Here is a 25,863-nt window from a genome sequence, read left to right as displayed (position 1 = left end):
ATGATCCATTGTGTCACCATTATTTGTGTTGCACATATTAATAGCAGCGAGCGTTCACTCAACTGTTGAGTCCGCTGAACGCAGTCAATGTGGCTACTTTGACACAGAATAATTATATCCAGTAGCGACAGTGAACTTTTTTGTGATCTGCAATTTTTAGTGCGCATGTATCGGTTTGTATACTTGCGGACGTATTAGAAACTTAATAGAAATTCAAATTTAAGAGCCTGTCCTATCATAACTCTACTGTGTGTGTGTATACTTCACAATATGGCGGTGAATCATGTGATCTAAGACCACTTAGGGATTCTGTATAATAAAAGGAACAGAGAACAGAGAATAAGAATTTCAACCTATCAGAAACTGTGTATTCCACAATACATGATTTCTGATAGGTTGAAATTCTTATTCTTTGTTCTCTGTTCCTTATTCCTTTTATTGTGCGGAGCCCTTTACATCAAAGATGCCGACGTTCACTATTAGATATGATTATACTGTGACTTTGAGCTATACTTATGCCCGTTTCCATCAATGTAAATTAACTTTAATCTTGGTTTAACTTATTCTTCGTCTTTTTCTAGTTCTAAAGATTAGAAAAAGACGAAGAGTAAGTTGAACCGAGATTAAAGTTGATCTACATTGATGGAAATGAGCATTAGCGAGCCAGATACCTAGAGTTTTTCCCTAATAGTTTTTTACAAAAGTGATAAACTTTCTATAATAATGCTCACTTCATGCTTGATTCACGAGCCAAAAAAATGGCTGCTCCAATTTTATACATATATACACATACACATTTATTATACATATAGGCCGTGTTCCGATATACACTTCTAGTATTAAAAATCTATAATTAACGTTACGCACAGTATAGATTTTTAGTACTGGCAGTGTTTATCGGAACATGGCTATCAGTTTCTCGATTCAGACGTAGATATGCGCAATTCATGTTATCATATTTTTTTGATTTGCTTGATTATTGATATCTTTTCAATAAAACTGTGTTTTATTATGAATTTAAAATGGACAAATATGGGAAATATATCAAACATATTACCGTAAAATAAGAGAAGGAAACAGATTTTAAAAGTGAATTACATATATGTTACATTAAACCAATGATTTTTTTATTATTTATCGTTGATTTGGAAGTTAGGTTAAAAAATTTATTTATCTATTTTTTTTATGCAATGCAGTTAATAATAGCAATTTAACTTTATGTTATTACAATTATTTAATAGTAATTCTTCTCGAATCAGCAGAATCAATTAATCAATAACATACATATATATCGATTATATATATATATATATATATATAAAATACATATTTACGAGCATACGAATAAAGATATGTATAAAGAACTCTTAAAAATAAACATTTTGCATTCAAATTGATATAAAAACTTGGATTAGCTACTTTGGGCTACTTCAATTTCAAAAACCGGCTACTTTGAGCTACTTGAGCGCCACCATTCGGTTACTCTTGACAAAAACTATCTGGCAACACTGGCGATCGAAAGAACTCGGCGGAAACTCGGTGGGAAAGTCGACGCCGACACGACGAAACACGACGGTCAACGACGGCGGACGGCGGCGGCGCGAGAGACTAGAGAGAGATAGAAAGAGAAAGAAAGAGAGAGAGAGACTAAGAGAGACGCGATAGCGAGCGACGTGGAGTGATCGCGCGCGCACGCCTTCGTTGCCTGTGCCGTGCCGAGCCGTGCCGTGTGCGTTTCGTTTCGATGGTTCTGCGTTCCGTTGCGCGTATCGCACGTTTTCGCTCCGGCGCTCCGCGAAGAAACCTGGGCGCCGCCCCGTCGTATCTGGACTTCTGGACCGCGATCCCGATTCCCAATCGAGCGTGTCCCTCAAAAAGAAGGTGTATTCGCGAGCAGTGATATACACGCGAGTCGGCTGACACATCGCGATCTCTCGAGCGTGACGAGAGTCGTGGTGTCGCAAGCGTGCGAGGGAGAAGGAAGGAGCGAGTAGAGCGACGGTGGCGCGGGGTGAAAAACTGCCGGACGCGGGTGGATAATACCGAAAGAGACAAGGGACACTAACGTGCGCGGACGGTGTTATATCGGAACGCGCGGGCGCGCGCGTTCATCGCGAACATAGCCGACATAGCTTACATAGCCGACATAGCGGCGGATCGGACGGTAAATAACGACACGACGTTTCTATCTCGTAATCACTCGTAATCGCGCGCGACGTTCATTCAAGAATGCGTTAATTACGCGCGACCGGCGGTTAAACGTGCGTGTCGGTACTTGCTTGTGACGTGCGACGAGTTATATCCTCGCGTGGTGCTCGCGAGAGAAAGGGGGAGAGAGAGAGAGAGAGAGCGCGCGCGAGAGAGAAAGAAAGAGAGAGATAAAAGATCACACAACGCTGAGCTGGGTTAACGGCGGATCGAGATGCTCAAGTTCATCAGAGGGAAGGGCCAACAGCCCACGGCCGAGCGGCAGAAGCTACAGAAGGATCTCTTCGCTTTTCGAAAGGTGAGCGAAAGCGAGCGAGTGAAGGAGAGGGTGAGACAGACACTCGTACCCGCCACCCGGCAAAAAGATTCTTCGCCCACACCCGGTGCGAAACACGCCTGAACACGCCGCGAATGGGCAGAAATGAACGTCCTCGAGGGCGATGTTGCCAGACCAATCTGATCAAAAATGATTCGATTCGACTCATTCGACTTGGTCGTCCGAGAAAGACTTCGAATGAATCACTTGATAGGATTTTCGTGCGTTCTTAAAAAAGCAAACATTGTTAGGAAATCGGATATCTCGGAAAACACGTGCGCCTGTCCATGAATGCATGTTGCGTGTAAGAAAACTCATTTTCAATTCAATTCCGAATTAACGAAACTTTCTGTACGTCTTTTCAGTACTTTTGTTGACGAGTTTCAAACCGTGGAATCTTAAGACGCGACATGTGTGAGAACCTTGTTTCTTCATGGCATGATAAATCAAAAATATCTATCAGTCAAAATATAAATAATTCTTAGGTATTTCTTTCCAATTCTGTAACTCAGAAATAGTTACTCGAAGTGATTTTTATATCCCAGCGAAAAAAAATAAAGCTTAGTTCATCTCTTTATTAATCGAGAAAATCCATGTTTATTCTTTTTATTTCTTGCATTAAAAAAAATATTAAATTTACATACATAATGATCTCAACTACTTAATAATTTACAATAATTTATAGAACAATCAATAGTATGTAATTAATAACGACTTTTATGTAAAAAACGCTGTGATTGTTACAACAAAAAATTAAGTTACAATGTTTGCAAAAAAAACTAAGGGACTATTATCTAATTTAAGTTCCCTTCTCAAACTGTCTCTAAACTGTAATCAATTTACAATTTTTACACACATGTATTCTTGACTTCTATATATTTTCTTACAGAAACATGTTATTGAATTTTATTTAAAAGTTAAATTCAATAACAATAACTTTCATGAAGGTTAAGTCAACATTATGAAACAAAGCACAAACTCGCAGAATATTGAAATTAAATACCCATTATTTTAGGATGAATGAGTAAAATAAAACAAATGAGTATCATACTGAGAAAAAATTTATTTTTATCAACACATAATATCTCTATTTGCAAGAAAAATATACATTTTATGAATACGAAAAGACCAAAAGGCCGAAAATTCAATTGTGCAACACATGATGATACAGAAAAGACTGTCTCCAGGCAACCATTTTCCTGAAAAAAAGAATTTACCTGGAGTTCTTTCAAAGGCACAGATACCATTTACTAACATTAAAAAGTGCATACAATAGTTTTCAAAAATACTTAGATTACAAGTTCGAATAATCATTCATTTTGAAAACATATTGAGCCGTGTAATCAGATGATTCTCATAGATTAATCCTCTTTTTATAAGATTTATTTTTACAAATGTACATTATTTTTTTAATATTATACGTTAACGAAAATAATCATTTTTTCGAAGAGTATATTTATTTCATTCGTCTGCTTGTTATAAAAAGAGTAATTTAGTTGCAGCAACTTCTCGATTCTCATCCTGCACGCCTTATATAAGCGTTTACTTTCCCTACACAGATTTAGAAACACGATTCTAAAAACAATATAGAAGCAGAGAGAATAAGATTAAACAACAAACGTGAATCAACGTTTATCGTCGCGAAAAATTTTGCAGTTTCTGACCGACGGAAACAGCGGTGAATCTCTTCGTCCAGACAGGTTTGAGCGATTCGTTTCGCCGGCTATATCAAGTTACTGTCTGTACCAATGGTATCTTTTTATCGTCTGCCTGTATATTCTCCTCTTTTCCCTGCTCGTTGCTTATATACACGCTGCAGCGTAGTTTATTTACTCATCTGCGACTGGCACAATTTTCACAATACGAGCACGCAGCTCGAAGAGATGCGCTCGCTGCCACTTCCTGCGGTTGATTTATGGAAATACAGAAAGATGTTTCACATTACAATTGTACAAGTTAAAAAAGCAAAATGTTTCTCATGTAAATATTGAAGTAAAAAAATCCCATAAGTGAGTCCAATTCGAGAAATGGTTATTTATTCGCAAAGTTTATAAAGTTGAAAATTGAGTACATTTTTTTTTGGCGTAGAAAAAAAAAGTTTAGTCAGTTTCATGAAATTTTGGTTCAATTTTCTTTCAAATATAAGAAAAGCAATCTACATTTGTTTATATTGCGTTATTCGATATTCGAATTGAGTCTAAAATTAAAATTTAGTTGTGTCACCTCTTTAAGAATTTATTTCAAATGTGATACATAATATTGAAATGAAGATACATAACATTCTATTGTTTATATTTCCCGAGGCTTTGCGAAAAGTTGTTTCATTCGTTCTGACATTTCCACTAAAATTAATTTTGAATTTCACAGAGAATGGCGTTAGAAGTAGATTTTTCGTTAATTCCGAGATATTTCGCATCGACAATACGATTTGTAACTTAATATCGATTTGTTGTGCCGCATAATGAGGTTATTTCGCGTCAGTATTATTACGTCTGTCTTACGTTGCTTGAAAAGAACTGTTGTCGACAAATTGCTAGTTGAAATCTGGCATTAGCGAAACGCGCTAATTTCTGATAAGTAGAATACACAACATGCATTTTTTACAAAATTTACTCATTATTTTTTAGTTTTTTTTTTTTTTTTTATATCGTAAAATCTTTCTACAAATACTTTGTAGGGTTTTCATTTACTGGTTAACTTATGGTTACAATTAACCTGATGATAATGTAAAAATTGTATTTTTCTATCTGTAATTAATCACGAAACTGATAGTTTTGTAGTGAATAACTTTTAAAATCACCACTATAAATCATTAGTTTAAATTAACCATAATTAGAAAAATAATTTTTTACATTATTATTAAGTCAAGTTTAGAGCCTGAGACATAATTGAAAAGGACAGGCAATGAAGTCTATTATTTCCTGTTCTTATTATTTATGCTTTTCAATTGTACCTCTAACTGTACACACACATTTCGATATCTTCTCAAAAGTCGAAAATATATCTTGTATCATCTCACCATCGATTTTCTCATCGAGGCAGACGTTGAAAATTTCATGTTTTATGAGATGTATTTGTAGAATGTCGTTACTCCGTTAATGTCTTAAACATTTAATCATGCGCGAAAATATTTGCGCTCGCTCAAATGTTGTACTGGCTCGTTAATTCACGTTATTTATTCATGAACACATTGCACGATTTTATTCGACCGCAGGTATTTTGTGCATCGATCGTAAACTGTCGCATATTCAGTGAGGGACTACAAAGCCGACAGCATATTATCTGATGCATCAGAACGTGTTTGCGTACTTACAAAACGCCGCATGAATTTCCATGGTAAGAATGCGAACTTGAAAGGCATCAACGAAAGAGTGTCATAACATTACAATTGTTTTAAGCAGTAAAATAACTTTGTAGTACATTTGTCTCTTAACTTTGCTACCAAAATACGGATATGAAAGTTCTTCTTGTAGCTACGTGTGTGAAGAACTTTTATATTTGCACAATTTTGTATTCAGTATTTGATCGATTTTGATAACGGTAATTTTGGACGAGCCTTTTAATTTTAATAGTTCATCTATTTCGATAACGAGTGTATTTTATCTTGATTACAAATAATCGTGTCTATTGTTATCTGTTTTTCTATAAATATATTCTTTAATTTTATTGATGTAAAAATTTTTATTTATTTTTAGATATTAAAGATGCAATAGTTGATTAACTTAATTAAATTTTTATTGACAAAATTTGTGGTAAAAACTGTACAGAAATTCTTTTTTTCAAAGGAGTGTTAGGATAGCCTGCTCATACTTGCGTATTATATTTATTGATACAAGTAATATATTTTCTATTTATCAATAAGAATGATATTCACAGTTGTACAATTTAGAACTGATTCTAAAAATCACTTTAAATATATTTTGTTGTATAAAAATACGAACAATATCTTGTGTCATTACGATAAAACTAATTACTAAATTACAATTTGTTTAAAAAGTGAAAATTAGACATCTTTTAGATGCTATAGTTTTTTCAATTTTAATTAAATTAGAATAAAATTAAAACTCTAGAGTCTTGAAATTGCCATACAGAATCAATCTCTGAATTGAGTTCCACAAAATCGTTAATATCGCAAGAGTTAGTTTCATAAAAAAACGTAGAATTGTTTAATGAGAGAATTAGTAAAAAGTTGGACTGGTCTCCGAGGAATTTGCTTCTGTACTTATTGTTAGCATACATGCTTGTGGATAAGATACAGAAGCGGCGAAGGAATGACCATTACTCAACAAGTTATTAGTTAATGATGAAACAGACGGCATTCGGCTAACAATAACCGTTCAAGTGTTACGAAGTCACGATCTTTGTTGAATGCGGCATTGCATTTTTCACTATGCTCTATTAAACGTACGATCGAACAATTGTTTGAAAAGATGAACATGTACAAGGTGCATGCAAGTGAAGGCCCTCACAGCAGATAATTTCCTGCTGTTGGGTCTGTGCAATCTGCAGGAAACGTCAAAACCTCTTATCAGTCCCGCAAGTGACTGGGAATGACTTTTTTAAATGAATTACGCGGAAATCAACAAGTCAATATTGCACCTGTGTTGCAAAAACATGTCATCGTTATTGCGTTAAAAATTCCGAAGCACTTTAAATTTAATCATTACGTAGAAAGGAAGTTATATATGTGAAGTTATATTGAGATTTAATCGTAGATAAACGCAATATCGATTATTTATCAGTTTATAAAAATATGAAAATGCGTTCATTTTTTTTTATCATTATAATCTTATGATTATAAACGAAACACGAATTAGCGGAAATTTACTTAAATCGCAATTTCGAAGAAATGATTTAAGTCATTTGTAAATAAAATTTGCAAAGAATATAATAGCAATTTTGGTTCTGAATTATTGTTCGCCAAATCTACTTGTAAATGATAAGTAGCAATTTCTAATAGATACAAGCGAAAGAGAATTGTTGATACTTTTCACTAAGAGTATTCCTAACGTATATTCATTTGCTCGACGTGATGACGCTGTAACGTCATATGCATTATCGTGAAACCCTATAGCGATTTAATTCCCCGTGCTGTGAATTCTTGAAGAAGTTCCGCGAAGTGCATGGAGAAAAAATTGTCGAATCTTGTGAAATCAGCACATTTTCTTAATATAAAAAAAAATAGTAGCACTTTTCATAATTTTACAGTTTCTTATATAAATAAAAAAGAATTTCACATTTTTTGTACTAAAAAAAAAACAAAAATTAGTATATCATATTTTCATTTTTCTTTTTTTAATACAAAAAATGTGGAACTTTTTTATTTTTATACAGAATTATAGAACTATGAAAAGTGTTGCTGGATTTGTCATTATTTTTTTATATTAAAAGAATGCCGTGCTAATCCCATAGATCTACGTAAAATAAGAATAGTTTGAAAAATGTTTCGTGATTTCCTAGTCTTGCATTTTTTAATTCGATGATTAAAATTTGATTTGTCAAAATGTGATATTCTTGAATTCATTATACACTATTCTGTGAATGAGATATTTATTAACTCTTTTGAGAAAAAATCTCTCTCTCTTTCTCTCTCTCTCTCTCTCTCTCTCTCTCTTTAAGATTTTGCAATATCTTTTTAATGCAGAAACGTTGACTTGTTGATTTTTCTATCGAAAAATTTCCATTTCAACCGAATTCAATCGAAAATTTGTTCTATATTACGAAATTAATTTTTTTATATTTGGAAATTAAGAATACTCTATCTATTAATATATTTTTTTCATTTTGTTATTACGATTACGAAAGAAACAGTCCGAGATATTATTAATACGCCACACAAGTCAATATTATTTAATAAGTTAATGTGACATGATTTTTAGAGTACTCGGTGTATCTTACCTAACTCTTAATTCTTTAATAACTTGATGACGAACGAAAAACTCCAACAGCATACAGATAGCGAGTGATCATATCGACATTACGTGCAAATAAAATATGATAAGATCCCGAAGACCTTCCCTTTTTTCGTATTTACTTGGGTGCGTACTCGTAACTGCATCATTGAATCGATGTTATATGTCATATGATAACTTTATCAGAAAAATCAATCCTCAAACACGTAATTTTTCTGATTTAAGTTAAGTAAATAATATATCTATACCTATATATATATTTTTTTTAATTGAAATATGACGGAAAGGATTAGAATTCTTTGTTGTTAGAACTTGATATAAACAAATTTTTAATAGATACTTGAGTTTTCAGTACTGTCGCGAAGCAAATACAGTTCAATTACCTTGATATTTGTCTGGACAATTTTTTTTCTTTTCGGTATGTAAATAATTCGAACAGTTCGAAAATAGCAACATACGAATAGTGTCCATTCATCGGTATTTGTTGGCTATTTGAGGAGACAGAAAGAGGGAGAAACCAGCGTAGAAGATATAGATGAAAAGAAGAAGTCTTATTTTATCGAAAGAAGGAAAGAGCCGTTCGCCAATTTGCGTTTCTCACGCGGATCGTGAACTTGCTTAGCTTCATTCGACATCGTAAATAACTCATCAATATTTCGCAACCAGTGCAAAATTTTTATATTTTTACTTACGAAATCGCAAAAGGTCGACTTTTTATTCTTTAGACATTAAAAAGCTAAGAGATGAGTAATAGTAAAGTAAAAATTTAAATTTTTGCTAGATCTTAGGATCTTAGGAAAGCAATGTTAGATTACTATGTTACTAAGTTACTAAATAATATTAAATATTATAAATATTAAAGTATTATTATAATAAATTATGATGATTTCTTTAATCCTTAGTTGCCACTAAGTCTATCATAAGACAAAAGAAATTTAATGCATTTTTCTCAAAATCGAATTTTTCTTACTAATTCTTTGTTTGATACTCGCGAGTTTCATTACGAATTTAACTGAAAAGAAGCTAAGAGGGACCTGCGTTTCTTTGTTGCACAGAATACCAGTACAGTGTCTCGCTTTAACTCTCTTTAGGATGTATCTTTCGTAAAGATCGTGTTTAGTACAACTTGCAGATAATGACACCTTTTCTCATGGAAATGGTTTTGGAACCAAAGTCCAGGACCACCGGGTTTTTCTAATCACAATTCAAGTCGATGTATTGGCGGATCAGGAATGAAATTCTCAAAGGAATTCTTACCAAGATTTATCGAGAATTTATATAGTTTCAAGAAATCTTTCCTTACCGTTTATTTAATGAATGAATTGCAAATTTTAGTTTAAGAAAATTTGCGATGACAGCAGTTTTTTATCGCAATCTCAGTTTGAATAAAACTGTGTTACCTCGAAGATGTGAACATCGCTTTTGCGGAGTTTATACATTCTAATAAATTTTCATTTCAACAATCTTGGTTTATTGTACTTTTTTTGTGATAAAAAATTATATGCTACATTACGAAAATTATGATGGAAATTTCTACGACAATTTCAAAGTAAAATAAATTCAAATACCAATATGTTTTTACCTTAATTTAAATTTAGTTTTATATTTTATTATTTTTTACAAGATATTTTCTTTGGATTGTGATTTTTTCGCTTAAAAAATTGTAAACATTTTATTATAAGTTCTCTACAAGTAATATTAAATATTTTTAGTAAGAGTAGTAGTATTAGGCTCCAAGAAATAAATCGAAGGATATGAAAAAATAGTTAAATGTGAGTCAACACAAGGTTTTTGTGTGATTAAATTCAATATATTTAAAATTCAGTTACAACACACACACACACACACACACGCACACACGCACACAGATGTTTCGATCCCATGGATCCTCTTTAGTGTACATCAAATGCAATCAATAGTAGTGGATTGATATATAATTAAAACCAGGATTGTTACACTATTGCTCAATATAAATTCATAAAAAACAACATCTTCTATGTCATCTCGTTTGAATACTCAACTTTATATTTAAAACATTTAAAACATTCTAAAATTATGTCAATTTGTAAAATGAAATTAAGCTGAAATATTTGAAACAAATATAGATGTATGTAGATTTATATTGAACTTCATTTAACGCGATGCACCATTGTACAATCTTACAGTACAGAAAAATTATAATATGATGTGAACTAGTGAAAGAGTGAGATTAAATATCTTATTGATTTTGGATAAAGATCTTGAAATAATAAAATTTACATTTAAATGACTAACATAATTTATTAATTGCACTTTACACAACCAATTCACAGAAAGTCTTATCTTCATTTATAAACTATTAGTGCTTAATATATTGCTTTAAAACACAATTTTTTCCGTCCAAGGAGAATATCTCTGCATCATTATTTATTCGCTGTACTAATTAATCATACAAAATAAAATCATTATGCATTGAAAGATCAAGAATCATCTCCGATAAAAATTGCTCTCCCGATTCTCAATTTTATTTCAAGAATCATTTTGTATATCCGTACACATTTAGATTTGAGAGAGAACGTATACAGATTTTAGGTTTCTAGGACGTTACTTGCGTATCCCGCGATTCTCGCGAGTGTTATAATTGGCCGTGGGAAGAGACGAAAATATATAAGCGTGATCCACGCGAAGTTTACTGACAATAATATTTCATCACTCGAGCGAGTCTTTATTAGCTGCTGGCTGATTTTCGAAGGTACATTTACCGCAATCAGAACGTACATCTTCTCATATACTAACGTATACACGCGTGTAGATATGAACGGCATGATAACCCACGTTCGATTAACAGGTATTGTCAAAATCTGACTCATCATGAGACTCGCGTCTAAACTAACTCATCGCAACTTTCATCCGAATCAACCATAAATAGCCGGTCAAAACTTCAGTGCCATTCCTAATTATGCCTTAAAGATGTTGAATGATCAAAAATTGAGATGAGTATAATTCAGAAGTAATAACATGAAAAACTATAATATAATAATGAACATTAATTAGGAAATCATATCATTACTTAGGAAATATGTGAATGATTTAAAATTAATGCGACTAATATGCGGAACAGTTATTTTTCTTCGAATTACTCTGTTTCATAATATAATAATTTATCCTATCCTGTTTTATCATGATATTCATATTCGATATGCAAAACTGTTAAGATTATAAAAAAGTATGTAAATTTATAAACTAATAAACTTTGCAAATATATTAACGTATACAATTATAACTTGAATATCTGTATATAATATAATAAATCAAAATAAATAATTTACTAAATATTAGTGGTGGAATAATATATATACAATGCATATGTTTACTGATTTTCTCCAAATTCATATAACTAACAATCATCTTTTATGCTTTCGTAATAGCTGTAAAATTAATTGTATTTAATATTCTTATAACAATTACTATATTTAGAAATTTAATTTAACGATTACTATATTTATAATTTATAAATATTACTATATTTATAATACATTGTTTTATATTTATCACAAAATTTCTTTAAATGAATATGATGAAAACTTTTCGTATACCATAATGTGTGTGAAATTATGCTGACTTCAAATTGCTTTGTTCTCAAATGATAAAATAAGCAATACGAATACACGCAATAAGCAACACGAAAGACACTTAGAAACATAATTCTGTTTACGACGTTAGGAAATTGATCGAAATCAGCGTTACTAATAGATCTTATTCGTTGCAGACGGTGCAGCATGGTTTCCCGAACAAGCCAACTGCTCTCGCCTGGGATCCGAGTCTGCGGCTGATGATCATCGGCACGGCATCCGGCGCCATCAAGGTGTATCCTTTTGCTTTTCTTACCTCCTCGCCTCCTCGCTTTCTTCCCGTTTGGTATTTATAATCTGGTCCCGAGGCGCAACCGCCACCAGGACTCAATGACGCGCGTATCGATTTATTAATCCTCTGAGAGGCGGCTGCGTTCCTTGGAAAGAGAAAAAGTACAAGTTCGAATAGCGTAAATTATTTGTTGTAAAATTAATTGTTACATTATCATTAAAGAAATTTTTATAAACGCTTAATATTTTATTATCATTTGATTTTATTTAAACGAACGCTTTGAATCTTTAGTCACAATTCATCAAACAGAAAATAAATATTCTCTATAAAATGAAAAGCTATTACTGTCATAAATATCAGGTCGGTTGTAAATACTTGTTATGACTTTTTTATTGCCACAATAGGAAAATCTGTTTCGTGGTGCCGCGAGCGATTGCTTAACAAAGACTTCATAAATCACTTGCGGTATATTTTATAAACTTGCACTGTGCTTGGAGCAGGGCATTATTGAAGAAATATTAAATCACATTTAGAATTCACGATGGTGTTCGCGTGTAATAATCTTGCATTATGTGAATGCATTTTTTCTAATTGAAGAATTCAGTGCAGCGATCTCTCAACTTACTTTTTTTAACGGCTTCGGAAAAATCAACCTAAGCTTATATTTCTCAATTCTAATTTTATGAACTTCTTGGAGAATCGAGTAGACAACTATCTGTTGCACTAAATTCATCGATTAAAAGGACACAATCACGTTTTGCATAATATAGAATTCAGTTAAGAGATATCGATTGTTCACGAAAAATGTACATACAGCATTCGTTTAATTGAAACGTTTGACTTCGAAAGACTGCTGACTAATTTTATTATGTGTTTATTGCGAGGATACGATATTTCGTAATCATTTTACGTTAAGAAGGTCACTAACTGTCGAACAGTGAAAGATTGAAGTTTTCAGCAATTTACAATATTAAGGTCAGCGCGAATTCGATTCTGCAACACGTTGTTAATCTTGATTCTCAACCTTGTCAACGGTTACTTAATTTACGTATGTACGCAAAAATTATCTCAACAAACCTGGTTAACCTGTCAGTTAGGAATTGCATCTATTGTAACAGTTTGAGATCGTCGCTGATTTACAATTTTTCAAAATAACAACTGTAAATAGAATTAGAGCAAAAACGTTGTTTATCTAGATTTTAAATTATTTATATCAAATGATAAATTTCAATTATTTTTTTCTAAAGATACGCAATCTTTATTTTTATATAAAGATGCGCAATTTAAATCGTAATTTGGCGTGAATAGTCTCGCTAAATTTAGATCTGTTGTTTATTTTTATCTATTACAATTTTTAAATCAGAAAATTTTATATTTTAAAAGAAAACTATATTTATAAATAATTTAAGCTTTATTTTTTTACGATAGTCTTTTTGACAATACATTATATGTTATAAATTTATATGCTATGTTATAAGTTTATACTTTATATTTTAGAATATTAATTTTCTAAAAATGTATACGATATTTGAACAGTACGTTATCACAATCGAAAGTTGATTATAATTTAATGTAGCAAGATGAAAAAAGTTACATAAAGAAAACTATATGTGATCCGAGAATTATCCCGTCGATTCGCGGAAAATTACGCACTTTTAACTTCATAGATGTTATTAAACGGGATGTTAGATCGTAGTGAAATAATCAACACGTCAGCGAGTCTGCAATTTAATGCCAGTTTAATACCGCACACACAGTCAACAGATGCTTTCAAGGACTACGTAATCACCAGATAATCGTTATTATTTCGCAATAGATATACGTATAGACGATTATCTGTGCGACACACCTAGTCTTCGCTTCAGTGAAACCATCGGCCGAGTGTACTCGTTTTCCAAGCGCTAGTACGTTCAACTATATTTGAACTTAATCACAAACCTCTTGAACTCTTCCCGTAACTTGAAGCAGCTCAAACGACGATACTTTATCTAGTTTCCGTTTTTAGATTCAACAGCTTTTTACAAACCGATAGATACGTGTCGTTGTAAAGCGCTTGAATAGATCTTTAAAAAATGGACATTGAAATTATTTTAATTAGAAAAAGCAAATTACCATTGCGGTCGCAGAAAATACTAATTAAAAATAAAAAATAGGTTGATATCTTATATCAAATAGAGTATACCGCGCTCAATTTTTCAGTTGAATAAAAAATCTTTATTAATGAATATGTACAAAGATTAGAATTTAAAAAATGATTTGGTACACATTTTATTTGGTATAAATTTTCTATTTATATTTTTTAAAATATTTTTAAATATTTCATCTCCAAAATAAATGGACGGTTACGCAAATCTGTTATTTTATCAATAAAGATTCATCTAAGGATTCGATATGATTGTAATTCAACCGATCTTATTTAAAAATTAGAGAAAATTTATATAAATTTAATCTTTTTAACTCTAACATATGTACATTAATTTCTTTAAGCTTTTAAAGAGATTCGTATTATTATCGAATCTTCTATGATCTTTAAGTGGATACTAAAAAAATAAAATCCAGGTTAAGCTCCTTCAGAATCATTCAAAATAATTTGCGATTATGCAACTGTCCATTACAGCTCAATGGCACAATTATTTTGCGTCGTTCATCGCGGAATTTACTATAGAATTTGCAAAGTATGCGCTTATATATGTTCAGCAGCTGTTTCTTCGAACGATGATCCTCGCTGTCAACATGTTAAATCGGTCATTTGCAAATCTGAGATCCGAGGGTCTATTCTCTCGGGCGCGTGAGGCGCATTCCTGTGTCAATGTGTCACATATTTATACAATATTATATAATCCCTTCTTTTGTGGAATTCCTTAACTCAAACATCAGTTTCGGAAGGCCAGGCGTAGAGTTCTATGGACAACATTCCGTTGAAAGCGGTGAGAATGCCGTCACGAAGATCGTCGCGCTGCCCAATGAGGTAAGATTTGATGCATTACTTGTGATTATATTTAACATTAAATAAAATAACTAATTTTCAAAATCGATTTCTTATCGCATTATTCTATAAACTACTATTTTTTGTACATCAAGGATTAAACAGTTTATTGACACAGGTGCTGATCTGAAAAATTTAAATTTTTCAAATTTGTGTAAGATATGAGAATCTTATTGAAAACTTTACTGATTAGTTTTCATTGCATTTTTTTTTATCGTTTATATGATTATGTATATCATATATCGTGCACTTTTCTTATATATTTATATTTTTTAATTATTCTTTCCGCGATTTACGTAGAAAAGTGCTAACTCGCGGTAGTTCTGTTAAAATTGCACGCATCGCATCGACAGTAATGCGATACCATGTTCCGCTTATACGATTGCCAGCGGGTTGCATAATCCCGTGCGACACCGTACAATGTGCTCACGCACGCGTGTACTGATAAATAATACGAGTGCAACGACATCACGACGGTGCGTCGCAATTAATGTGAAATGCAATTAAAGCCCTACAACGTAAAATGTGGGAAAAAGACTTTCTTTGCGAATGATCAATTATCCGTTAACCAGCAGACATGCGTCTTGCCAATATTTAGCAAATATAGTGATGACGTTAGTGAAATTATCTTAATACGTCTCTAATCGAGCATTTTTAAAGATGTTTAAGAGGCTTGTTATGATAACTAAAAATAAATAATGATACCTACATTGAAATATTTCATATAGAGCTATAATTTTGCACAATTTGTCTCGAATTGACTTACTTGCAATATACATATAATTTTTTATATTATTCAAAGTAATGTATTAATAATTAAATCGCATTTTTAATTTTTACGATCGCATAACGGCATAAGCACAGACGTTCGTTATCACGATAAGCGTTTCCAAGTAAATTTTGAAGCCGATAAGATAGCAGCTAGTCTATGATACCGATCTAAAATATTGCTTTTCATTTAATTTTAAATTTGATTTTTTTATTTATTTTGACCTTTTTTCATAACTAACTGTTTTTGAATACAGTAACCAAATATTTTTGTACTAAATAAAAGAGATGCTTATAAAAGAAACAAATAATCTCAAGTTTGTGACGATTTATTAATTTTTAGAAAAAATATAGTGAAAAAATATTTCTAGAAAAATATGATGAAAAAATACATAAATTGCAATATCGTAAGATCAAATAAAATACACAATTTAATTAAAATATTCGATTAGCATATTTTTTTTATTGAATTTTGATTGATAGACAAGTATTTATTGTAAAAAATTGAAAAAGGATATTTCAGTATCGGAATTTAATTATTATATATATTTTTATAAATCAAAGTCTTCATTTTTCACAGACTTTTAATCGATATTTTAGTATTTAATCTATTAAATGCTTGGCAAAAAAGATAAATTAAATTTACTATTTACTTAATGACGAAGAACAATTCATTATTTTAACTACGAAATGTCTACAGATTTTGTTTTTTTTTTTCAAAGAATTTTTTGATAATTATAAACAAACCTGAAAACGGAGTGTAGATAAATTTTTTTGATGTTGCGTTTGATGTGAATTGTCGCTTTGTGTATTACGCGCGACAGTTGCAAAATAGAAAAGGTACAAGACTTGAGAAGTTGTGAGAAATCATGAAATTATGCGAGTATTTTCTCCATGTAATAATAGAGGTAGGAGAGGGGCCAGCAGCCGCTGTTGATCTTATTGCGAGGCGTTTTATTACTTCCGCCATATCAGAAACACACGTTGACTTTCGAAGATAAAAACTATTGTTAAAAACTTTCTGTCGAATAAAATGTTAAATAAAATAGTTAAAAATATGTATGAAAAAAATAGTAATGATAGAAAGCTGGAACATCTTTTAAAAAAATGTTTACAGAAGTTAAATAGAAAATATTTCTAAAAATGTTTTGTCCTATGAAATATAATGCTTCATTCCGATTAATATTCTATGATCAGTTTTTTGTATCGTACTTTGCAGGGTCGCGTGGTGTCCTTGTGTGACGACAATTCATTACATTTATGGGAAATTAACAGAAGTTCCGTGGTGGAAACGAAGACATTGTCGTTGGAAGGGAAATTGAAAAAGATTTCCGCAATGTGTCTCGAATCTAGTGGGGAACATCTCTTGTTAGGAACGGAAGGAGGCAACATCTATTTGCTGAACTTGAAAACTTTCGTTACCCCGGAGAATATTATCTATCAAGATGTTGTGATGCAAAAGTAAACAATTAGATTAAATTATCTATCATAATCTAATTAAATTTTTATTTTATTAAATTTAAATTTTTCTTCTATATTTTAATATAAATGCCAACAAAATTATGGAAGTTACTTCGTTTATTATCAATCTTATAGAAAGATTTTATTGGCAATTTTATCGCAATTTTATAGGATAAATCAAAATTTGATCAATCTGATTATCTCTAAAACAGTCGAAGTATCTTTGAAAAAAGCATTATATTTAAAAGAATATAATAATTTTAAATTCTAAATTAAAAATTATTTAAGACCAGAAAAAAAAAGTTACTTTGTGTAAGATTATCAAGTTGTTTTTGTGTTGCATAGCGTTCCGGAAGACTACAAGAAAAATCCAGGAGCGGTCGAAGCTATAGCTGAGCAACCAGGGCACCCGGATAACATCCTGATCGGCTATAATCGAGGTTTGATGGTATTGTGGAACAAAGCTACTCCAGGAGCTCAGCAGGTAAGCCTTTATATTCATTATATCTGTACGTATACACAAGTACACTTTGGCAAATGCAATAGTTACACGCTGTAACGCTTATATGTTTTTCGTAAAACAACACACAGTGTGAATCAGTATTTAATCCTGCTAGCCCATTCATTTCTAATACATATTCACAATTGTTTAAATTAATTATTATTACATTTTTTAATGTGATTATCATTAGATAAAGATTTGTCTTTATCTTATTTTAGAAATATATATTTAAGGAATGTGTGGAGAATTGATGAATTTATGGAATTAAAAAATATTAGATGTGAATATTATTAGATTAAAACTAAAAACTATATTTTTTTATATATTTTCTTATAGAAACTCATATTAATATCTGTAATAGAGATATCTATTTATTCTGAAAAGTTCTACTATTTTAAAGAATGAATTGAAAATATAATTAGTCTTAATTTAATAACTTTTGTGGCTATTTATAGAAACTCATATTAATATCTGTAATAGAGATATCTATTTATTCTGAAAAGTTCTACTATTTTAAAGAATGAATTGAAAATATAATTAGTCTTAATTTAATAACTTTTGTGGCTATTTAAGAAATGATAATTGATTAAAATAGAGTCGAATGGAACAGCAGGATTAAGAATGAATTGTGAGATGGTATCGCTCGTTCTGATTGTCGTTTGTGTCTTTGGTGGTCTTTGGTGGAACGTGTACGCGCAGCTGATGGGTTTGTTTTCGCGTGCGCAGACATTCGTCTCCACGCAACAGCTGGAATCGGTCCATTGGATATCCGAGAATCGCTTTGTCTCGTCACACAACGACGGTTCCTATGCGTTTTGGAGTCCTGGTAGCGACGCCGTGCCGGAGCCCACGACTCTTTACGGGCCATTTCCGTGTAAAGCCGTCACCAAAATCCTCGTGTATCCTACCGCGGAGTAAGTAACTTCGAAATCAGTATATGTCTCCCTTTCTCATTTTTTCACGAATTCAATTGACCTTTCCCATAGACACGGCGAGCTCGTATTATTCTCCGGTGGTATGCAACGCGCCAGTTATGGAGACAGACATACAATTACTGTCATGACCAAGGAGAAACATTTAGTTTTTGACTTTACGTCTAAAATTATCGATTTTTTCACCGTCTTCCCTAAGGAGGAGGAAGAGAACAATGAGAACCCTATCGGTCCGGAAGCGCTTATAGTATTGGCTGAGGAAGAATTAGTAGCTATAGATTTGACCAATCCTGAATGGAAGATGATGGCTTTGCCCTATCTAGTATCTCTCCATGCGAGTTCGGTGAGTATATTGAAATAAATATAATAAAATTATAATAGATTCATGATCAACTCTTTCATATAGGTGACTTGTTCCCAACATGTGCCTAATGTACCCGAAGAACTTTGGGAAGCGATCGTAGAAGTCGGTAAAGCGCAGACCGAGCATCTTTATTCAGACAAGTCGTGGCCCATCGACGGTGGCATAATCCTCTGCCGAAAGCCAGCGAATCCTGACAAACCTAGAAACAAGGATCTGCTACTTACTGGACATGAGGACGGCACTGTCAGGTTCTGGAATGCGTCCGACGTTGCTCTGACTCCTCTATACAAGTACAACTCGTCGATCCTGTTTACTGGCGAGCATTTGGACGTTCTCGAGCAACCTCCAGAGGACGACGAGGATGAGTGGCCGCCATTCAAGAAAGTAGGAATTTTTGATCCATACTCTGATGATCCGCGACTCGCTGTGAAAAAGGTTCTCCTCTGTCCGTTGTCCTCGACATTGGTGGTCGCTGGTACAGCTGGACACATTATAACTGCTACCATCTCCTCGGAACCGATCAATAAGGAGATAAAAGCCGTAATAATGAATATTGTCAACGATCGCGACGGATTTGTATGGAAAGGTCACGATCATCTACCACCAAGAACGACGAGTATATCATTCGCGGTTGGATTTCAACCACAAAGTCTTCTACAGTTGTACCCACCGGCCGCCGTTACGGCGTTAGCATTACACAGCGAATGGGGATTACTTGCCGCTGGAACAGCGCACGGACTTGCGGTCTTTGATTATATCAGATCAAAATCCGTCAGTGTCAAATGCACGCTTAATCCAAATGGTATGTGAATCTGCAATAAAACAAGATAACTTTTTCAGCGATGCAACTTTAAATATTGTTGGGAAATAGTTCTACTTTAAATTATAATAATTTTTTTTATAGTTCTAAATTGAGATAAATCTCTCCTTCTCTCTCTAGAGAATGGGAAAAATATATTTACATTAATACCCAAAACAGAAATTCCTGTGTAAAATTAGTTTATTTTTTATATCAATATCTTGAATAAATATAATTGTTTTAATGTTTTACAGATCTTTCCGGTGCAGGTGACACTCCTATCTCCCGACGTAAGTCTTTCAAAAAATCTCTTAGAGAATCTTTCAGGAGATTGAGAAAGGGACGTTCGCAACGTCGAGCAAATACTAATAGTCCTACACGAAATCCTGCACCGGAGAAAAAGAAAGATAGGTGAGTTTAAATTAAAAATATTAGAAAATATTACGAAGAAAAAGTCATTTGTAATTATTAAATTATAATCGCAGCGTTGCTTCTTCACCGAGTGGCGATCCATCACCAACGGAATTAAAACCAGTGGAGAGACAAGTGGAAGCGAGACCAGTTGACGATGCTCTAGGCTCTATGGTTCGGTGCTTGTACTTTGCCAGAAGTTACATTATTAGTCGTTAGTATCTTTTTGTAAATATGTATAATGTCAGTGACAAATCACAAAAATGACTTAAAATATGTTTGTAGTACAAAATACAACACCCACACTTTGGGCGGGCACTAACAACGGCACGGTTTACGTCTTCACGTTAGCTATACCAGCCGGTGTGAGGAGAACGGAAGAAGACGTCAACTGTACACTGGGTAAAGAAATACAATTGAAGCATCGTGCACCCGTAATTGCGATCACGATTCTCGATGGATCCAGCGTGCCGTTGCCGGAACCCTACGAAGCCGAAAAGGGCGTGACGGCTGGACCTGATACGACTTCCACGCACAGAGTCGTAATTGCTAGCGAGGAACAGTTCAAGATTTTTAATCTTCCGTCCTTGAAGCCGTATTGCAAGTACAAATTGACCGCTCACGAAGGGTCTAGGGTACGAAAAACAGGATTCGCGAAGTTCTGGTGTTACGTTGAGCCAGCAGGAACTCACGAGGAAACTTGCTTGCTTTGCCTAACGAATCTTGGTGATTGTCTGGTACTGAGTATACCGGAACTGAGAAGACAGTTGAATGCTGCTGCAATCAAAAGAGAGGACATTAAGTTAGTTCTGTTTTTTATATCTCGCGTCTTAAACGTCACACATTTGAGAATTAACGTATATCTTTTGTTTCTTAGTGGTATTTCTTCCTTGATATTTACAAAAGCTGGAGAAGCGCTGTATCTTCACTCGAGTTCGGAACTCCAACGAATTTCTCTGTCAACCGCGAAGATGACAAAAGCGCATTGCGCGCTTAATTTACCACCGCATGCCAGATCGTTCGCGGTAAATACTAACGAAGTTGCACAAGAGCAAGGTGTTGTCGAAGGTGCACCTGAAACCGAAGGGGAGACGCAGGAAAGTCAACCACCAACGGCGGCAAACAGAATTATTACGGAAAATGGTGTAGTAAGTGCCAGTGAGTATTAGAAATCCATATATTTTGACGCGAATAATTTAAAGCAGTGGTCAGATTTAATTACAACTTTCGGCTATTACAATTTTTAGCTACTTCTGAAGCAAAGTGTCGAAAAGTCTTAATTACTCATATTCGATAAACTCATTAAAACGCGAACGGGGAAGGAAAAACCAGTGCAATGAAAGTCGGATTGAAAATAGTAACGAAACCCGACCACTGATCTAAAGAGACAGATATATTTTTTTACACATCGTAATAGAATACACCATCGACTTCTGTGTAAACGCGATTGTGTATATGTGTAACTGCTTGGCATACCTTGTAACCCGCATATACATGTGTGCTTACCCACGTGTTTCGATCCTAATCATAACTATCATTTATGTCAGACCATTACTACCATTTATGTCGATTAACGATATAGTAGGGAATGTTGTTATTCGTAATAGTGCCGTTTAGTGTCGATGTGAACGCATGTCTTTTAGCTGGAGAGGAAGAATCTCCGAAGGAACCGTCGCTGCGACCAGCTACAAGTAGTATAGATGTAAACGGAGAAGACGACCGTCAGGATTTAAGTTCTATCGGAGATATTACGATCGACAGTGTTAAAGATCATTTGCTGTAAGTTTAGCTGACATTATCAGATATTTTTCTAATTTGTTATTTGCTTATGTACAATAAATTTTATTTCAATTGTAAGTTTAGTGAATTGTAATTTAAAATTTATATCACTTCATGTACATAGATGTTTAATTTGTAAAACGTATTATTGAACATACTACATGGCTTAATAATTTATTTCGCCGCTATGTTTAATTAATACTAGCATTTCGATGTACTTGCCATTTTTTGGCAGTAACAGTCCACTTTTCAGAAACGCGACATCTTCCGAAGATCTCCATAATCGTTTGGCAGGACTTAAGATGGAGGTGACTTCACGAACTTCCGAAATATCCACTCAAAATCAGTCCCTAGTGGTGAAAACGACCACTGTGGTTACACAAACCACGAATAGCACGACCGCTAATGGCGAAATCGAGACGAGTCAAGCGAACGAAACGCAACACGTAAACAGTGAGTGAAATCGCAATCGATCTAGATCTCTAAAGTGATTATTATTCTATTTAGATCTGATCATCGGACTGCCAGATTGACAATTCGTAAAGAAATTGATCTTGAGTATTTTTTGTAATATAGCTTCTTACATATGAACGGTTTAATGCGTGAGATTTTTTTTATATCAATTATTTTACTCATTTTTCAGGCTCACTAATTGACAGACTCGACAGATTACAATTCACACCTCAGGTAGCACGTGATGATCCATATATGTTTTTATATACGTTTCTTAAACGTATATCTAAAATGTTATAACCATTTAGGAAACGCACATAAGACCAACATGTGCTACTTGGAACATTACATACAATTAATCTTTTGTCTTTGTCTTTCAATAATTTTCATTTTATTTCTTTTGCCTTTACGTTTTTTGCATTCATTATTATTATTTTTTTTTTCGTTATTTTTTGTGGCACTTATTTTATTGCGTAGGCACTACAGTAGAGCGAGAGATACGCAGCGGTATTGAGACAACAACGACACACGCTACCATCACTCTGCCCCCGAACGTCGAGGTCAGCAAACGGCACTGAATATAAAATTATAATTAATTGGTGTCGGCCGTTACCACGATAATAATCTCATGTTTATGCTTTAGTACCTTGTCGTTCGCCATTAGTCAATTGATCTTTCGCTACTAAGTGCATCAGCTTTTCATTCATTTATTTTGTTAATTAATTCCTTGCTCTTCCCTTCATACAATATTCATTAACAAACAACAGACAACATTAACATAAATGTAAAGCTTTGAATTACTAACTAGGAAGATTTTACTATTTTCTATTCAAGAAACATCTCTATTGAGCGATAAATAATTGTTTAAATATTCCAGATTAATGCCGCGGATTTGGCCAATTTGGAAGTCACCACGACTACAGTGACTACTACCACAGAAAGATCCAAGGCGCCGTTGGCTAGGCCAGAAGAAGTCGGTTCGTAGGCCTGTTCCATATCGTTTTTCCATGCTGACCATGCATCGATTTCGTGCTCCATTTACAAGAAGAGCCATCAATAATTAGTTACTTTTACTGAATAAACGTGTACACAGCGGCGATATAGATAGGATTTATATATCATAGATTTTTTTAAGAAATTTAGATTTCTATGCAACATTTCAGCGATGATCACTTGCGCCGCGCGAGCGACGAGTGATTAATTTTTAATACGAATTTTACGCATTTTCATTGACATTTATATCATTGTATTCCACTTGAAAGTGTTCCAAATGAATAGCTTTTGGAATTGATGGGAATCAATGATTTTTAACGAAAATAGGCCTAGAAAATATTTTATTTATGGTATAAGAAATACAAATCCTCATTATGCTTATTTTAAAAGTAAAAATATTTAAATTTTTATTATTGATGAGAAGACAATTTTATGAAAGAATATCGTATAAAAAAATATAATTTTAGAATAAATTTAAACGATTTTTATCACGAGGATTAACCTTTTGCATGGCCGATTTTAACTTGTTCATTAATTTAATAATGAACTCTGGTGCATGTTATATAATCAGTATAATCGTAGAGTTTTAAAAAGGATTATAGTTTACTGAGAGATAGGGAGAATGATGAAACACATCACAAACCATGAATTGTGGCAGCCTTAAATCTACTGTTATTTTATATTTTTTTAATTATTGAAGACATGCGACACATCCGCAGTATCCGCAGTATTTGAAACGTTTTAAGCGTCTTGTTATAGTTCTTCGCAAAAGTATAGTGCGATAGAGATGCTTTGAACATCAAAAAAATGTAGCTACTTAAGTAGAGTTATATATTTGACGAACAAGCGAGGAGATTAAACATGGCTTTAATCGAAGAATAAAACCTGTCGATGGCCATGATGTAGCGAGAACGCGTTGAAAAGTATATTTTTTATCAATGTTGCTTAATCGTTAAGTTTCCTCTCTCTTCGCGTTATCGAAGAGTGTGTCACCGTACGTTCGAGGGATCCTCGAATATTCGGGAACGCTTAACGTACTACATAATATTGACATAGTTATTTTATTGTTGCATTTATCCGCAGTCTTTTTCTAGAACGTAATAGTCGCATGAATAGTCTTTAATATGATAGGCTATTACAAAATGCGTTTCTTGATACTTTATCAATTTTTAAAAACATACTACATATATATATACAATATAGCTTTTTTCGCAGCAAATTGATATATTTCGTAGCTTATCTTTTTACAAGAATACCAATTATATTTTATAATTTTGATCTCAAGTAGAATTGTCATGGGAATAATTTATACTCCGGAAACTGCAGTTTTCGTTAATCACACACATGCGCCGATAATCTCTTAAAAGAATAAAAATGTTGAATAAAAATGAATCCCAAGTGCAACAGACTGATGGAAATGTGCCCTTCTTCTTGTCACATTTTTATATGACATTATTTTTTATCATTTTACTGATCATTTTTGATCACATTAATTTGTTTTCCTTATATATAAATAATACATATGATCAAAATTTGAATTAATAATCTTAACTCTAAATATATGGCGGTAACATTATTCTTTTAGTGCGATAAGTTTTAATCTTTATAGATAAGTTTTTAACATCCTCTAAAATTTTTTTGCAATTTTATTGACAAATCTATGTTGAATACATTTTAATCTTTGAAGCATAATGTATTGTCATGTTTCGCACATGTGTGTGTTTCACCCATGTTTGAAAAGCTAAAAAAGTACATCTACGGTGTTAAAATGAATTTTAATTTTTAATCGCTAAGTGTAAAGTACTATTAACGATACTTCATTTTATCGAATCGATGCCGAGCTTGCTGAGATACGCGCATTGTAAATTATTTTTTACTTTGATAAAGTAATGTATAGTGTACACACAAAATAAGAAATTGAAACACTGCCCCTAAAACTTTCCTATCCGACACTGTTAAATACCGATTGTAACATGTCATATTGAATGCCTATTACGATGAAATATATAAGTAATTATTAATGTATTTTCTATTTCAAATCGTGTATATTGTTTATTTTCCTAGATCATTTTTTGGCTTTCCTTGATATAATTCCTTCTCAACAACCAATGATTTATGATAGGATATCGTAATATT

The 25,863-nt window shown here is 33.0% G+C and overlaps 1 protein-coding gene across 3 annotated transcripts; it reads left to right on the top strand.

Moving 5' to 3' along the window:
* Positions 1 to 67: 67 nt before the first annotated feature.
* On the top strand, positions 68 to 25,766 carry l(2)gl (LLGL domain-containing protein l(2)gl). Of its 3 annotated transcripts, none has more exons than XM_011055534.2 (17): positions 68 to 173; positions 1,416 to 2,506; positions 12,185 to 12,282; positions 15,157 to 15,247; positions 17,253 to 17,494; positions 17,840 to 17,978; positions 18,723 to 18,910; positions 18,983 to 19,271; positions 19,335 to 20,094; positions 20,346 to 20,502; positions 20,577 to 20,716; positions 20,788 to 21,304; positions 21,380 to 21,660; positions 22,146 to 22,281; positions 22,517 to 22,734; positions 23,212 to 23,294; positions 23,612 to 25,766. In XM_011055534.2, the coding sequence occupies exons 2-17, from the start codon at positions 2,423 to 2,425 to the stop codon at positions 23,717 to 23,719; spliced, it is 3,531 nt and encodes a 1,176-aa protein (XP_011053836.1). In that variant the 5' UTR covers positions 68 to 173; positions 1,416 to 2,422; the 3' UTR covers positions 23,720 to 25,766. The 3 variants fall into 3 exon arrangements, with proteins under 3 accessions (XP_011053836.1, XP_011053834.1, XP_011053837.1); XM_011055532.2 differs by having other exon boundaries at positions 18,696 to 18,910; XM_011055535.2 differs by lacking the exons at positions 68 to 173; positions 1,416 to 2,506 and adding an exon at positions 5,755 to 5,860 and having other exon boundaries at positions 18,696 to 18,910.
* The last annotated feature ends 97 nt before the right edge of the window (positions 25,767 to 25,863 follow it).

Source organism: Acromyrmex echinatior, chromosome 15, assembly GCF_024713525.1.
Source record: "Acromyrmex echinatior isolate Ae372 chromosome 15, ASM2471352v2, whole genome shotgun sequence".
Taxonomy (NCBI): Eukaryota; Metazoa; Arthropoda; class Insecta; order Hymenoptera; family Formicidae; genus Acromyrmex; species Acromyrmex echinatior.
Note: the sequence above shows the minus strand (reverse complement) of the source record. Positions and strands in the feature narration are given on the sequence as shown.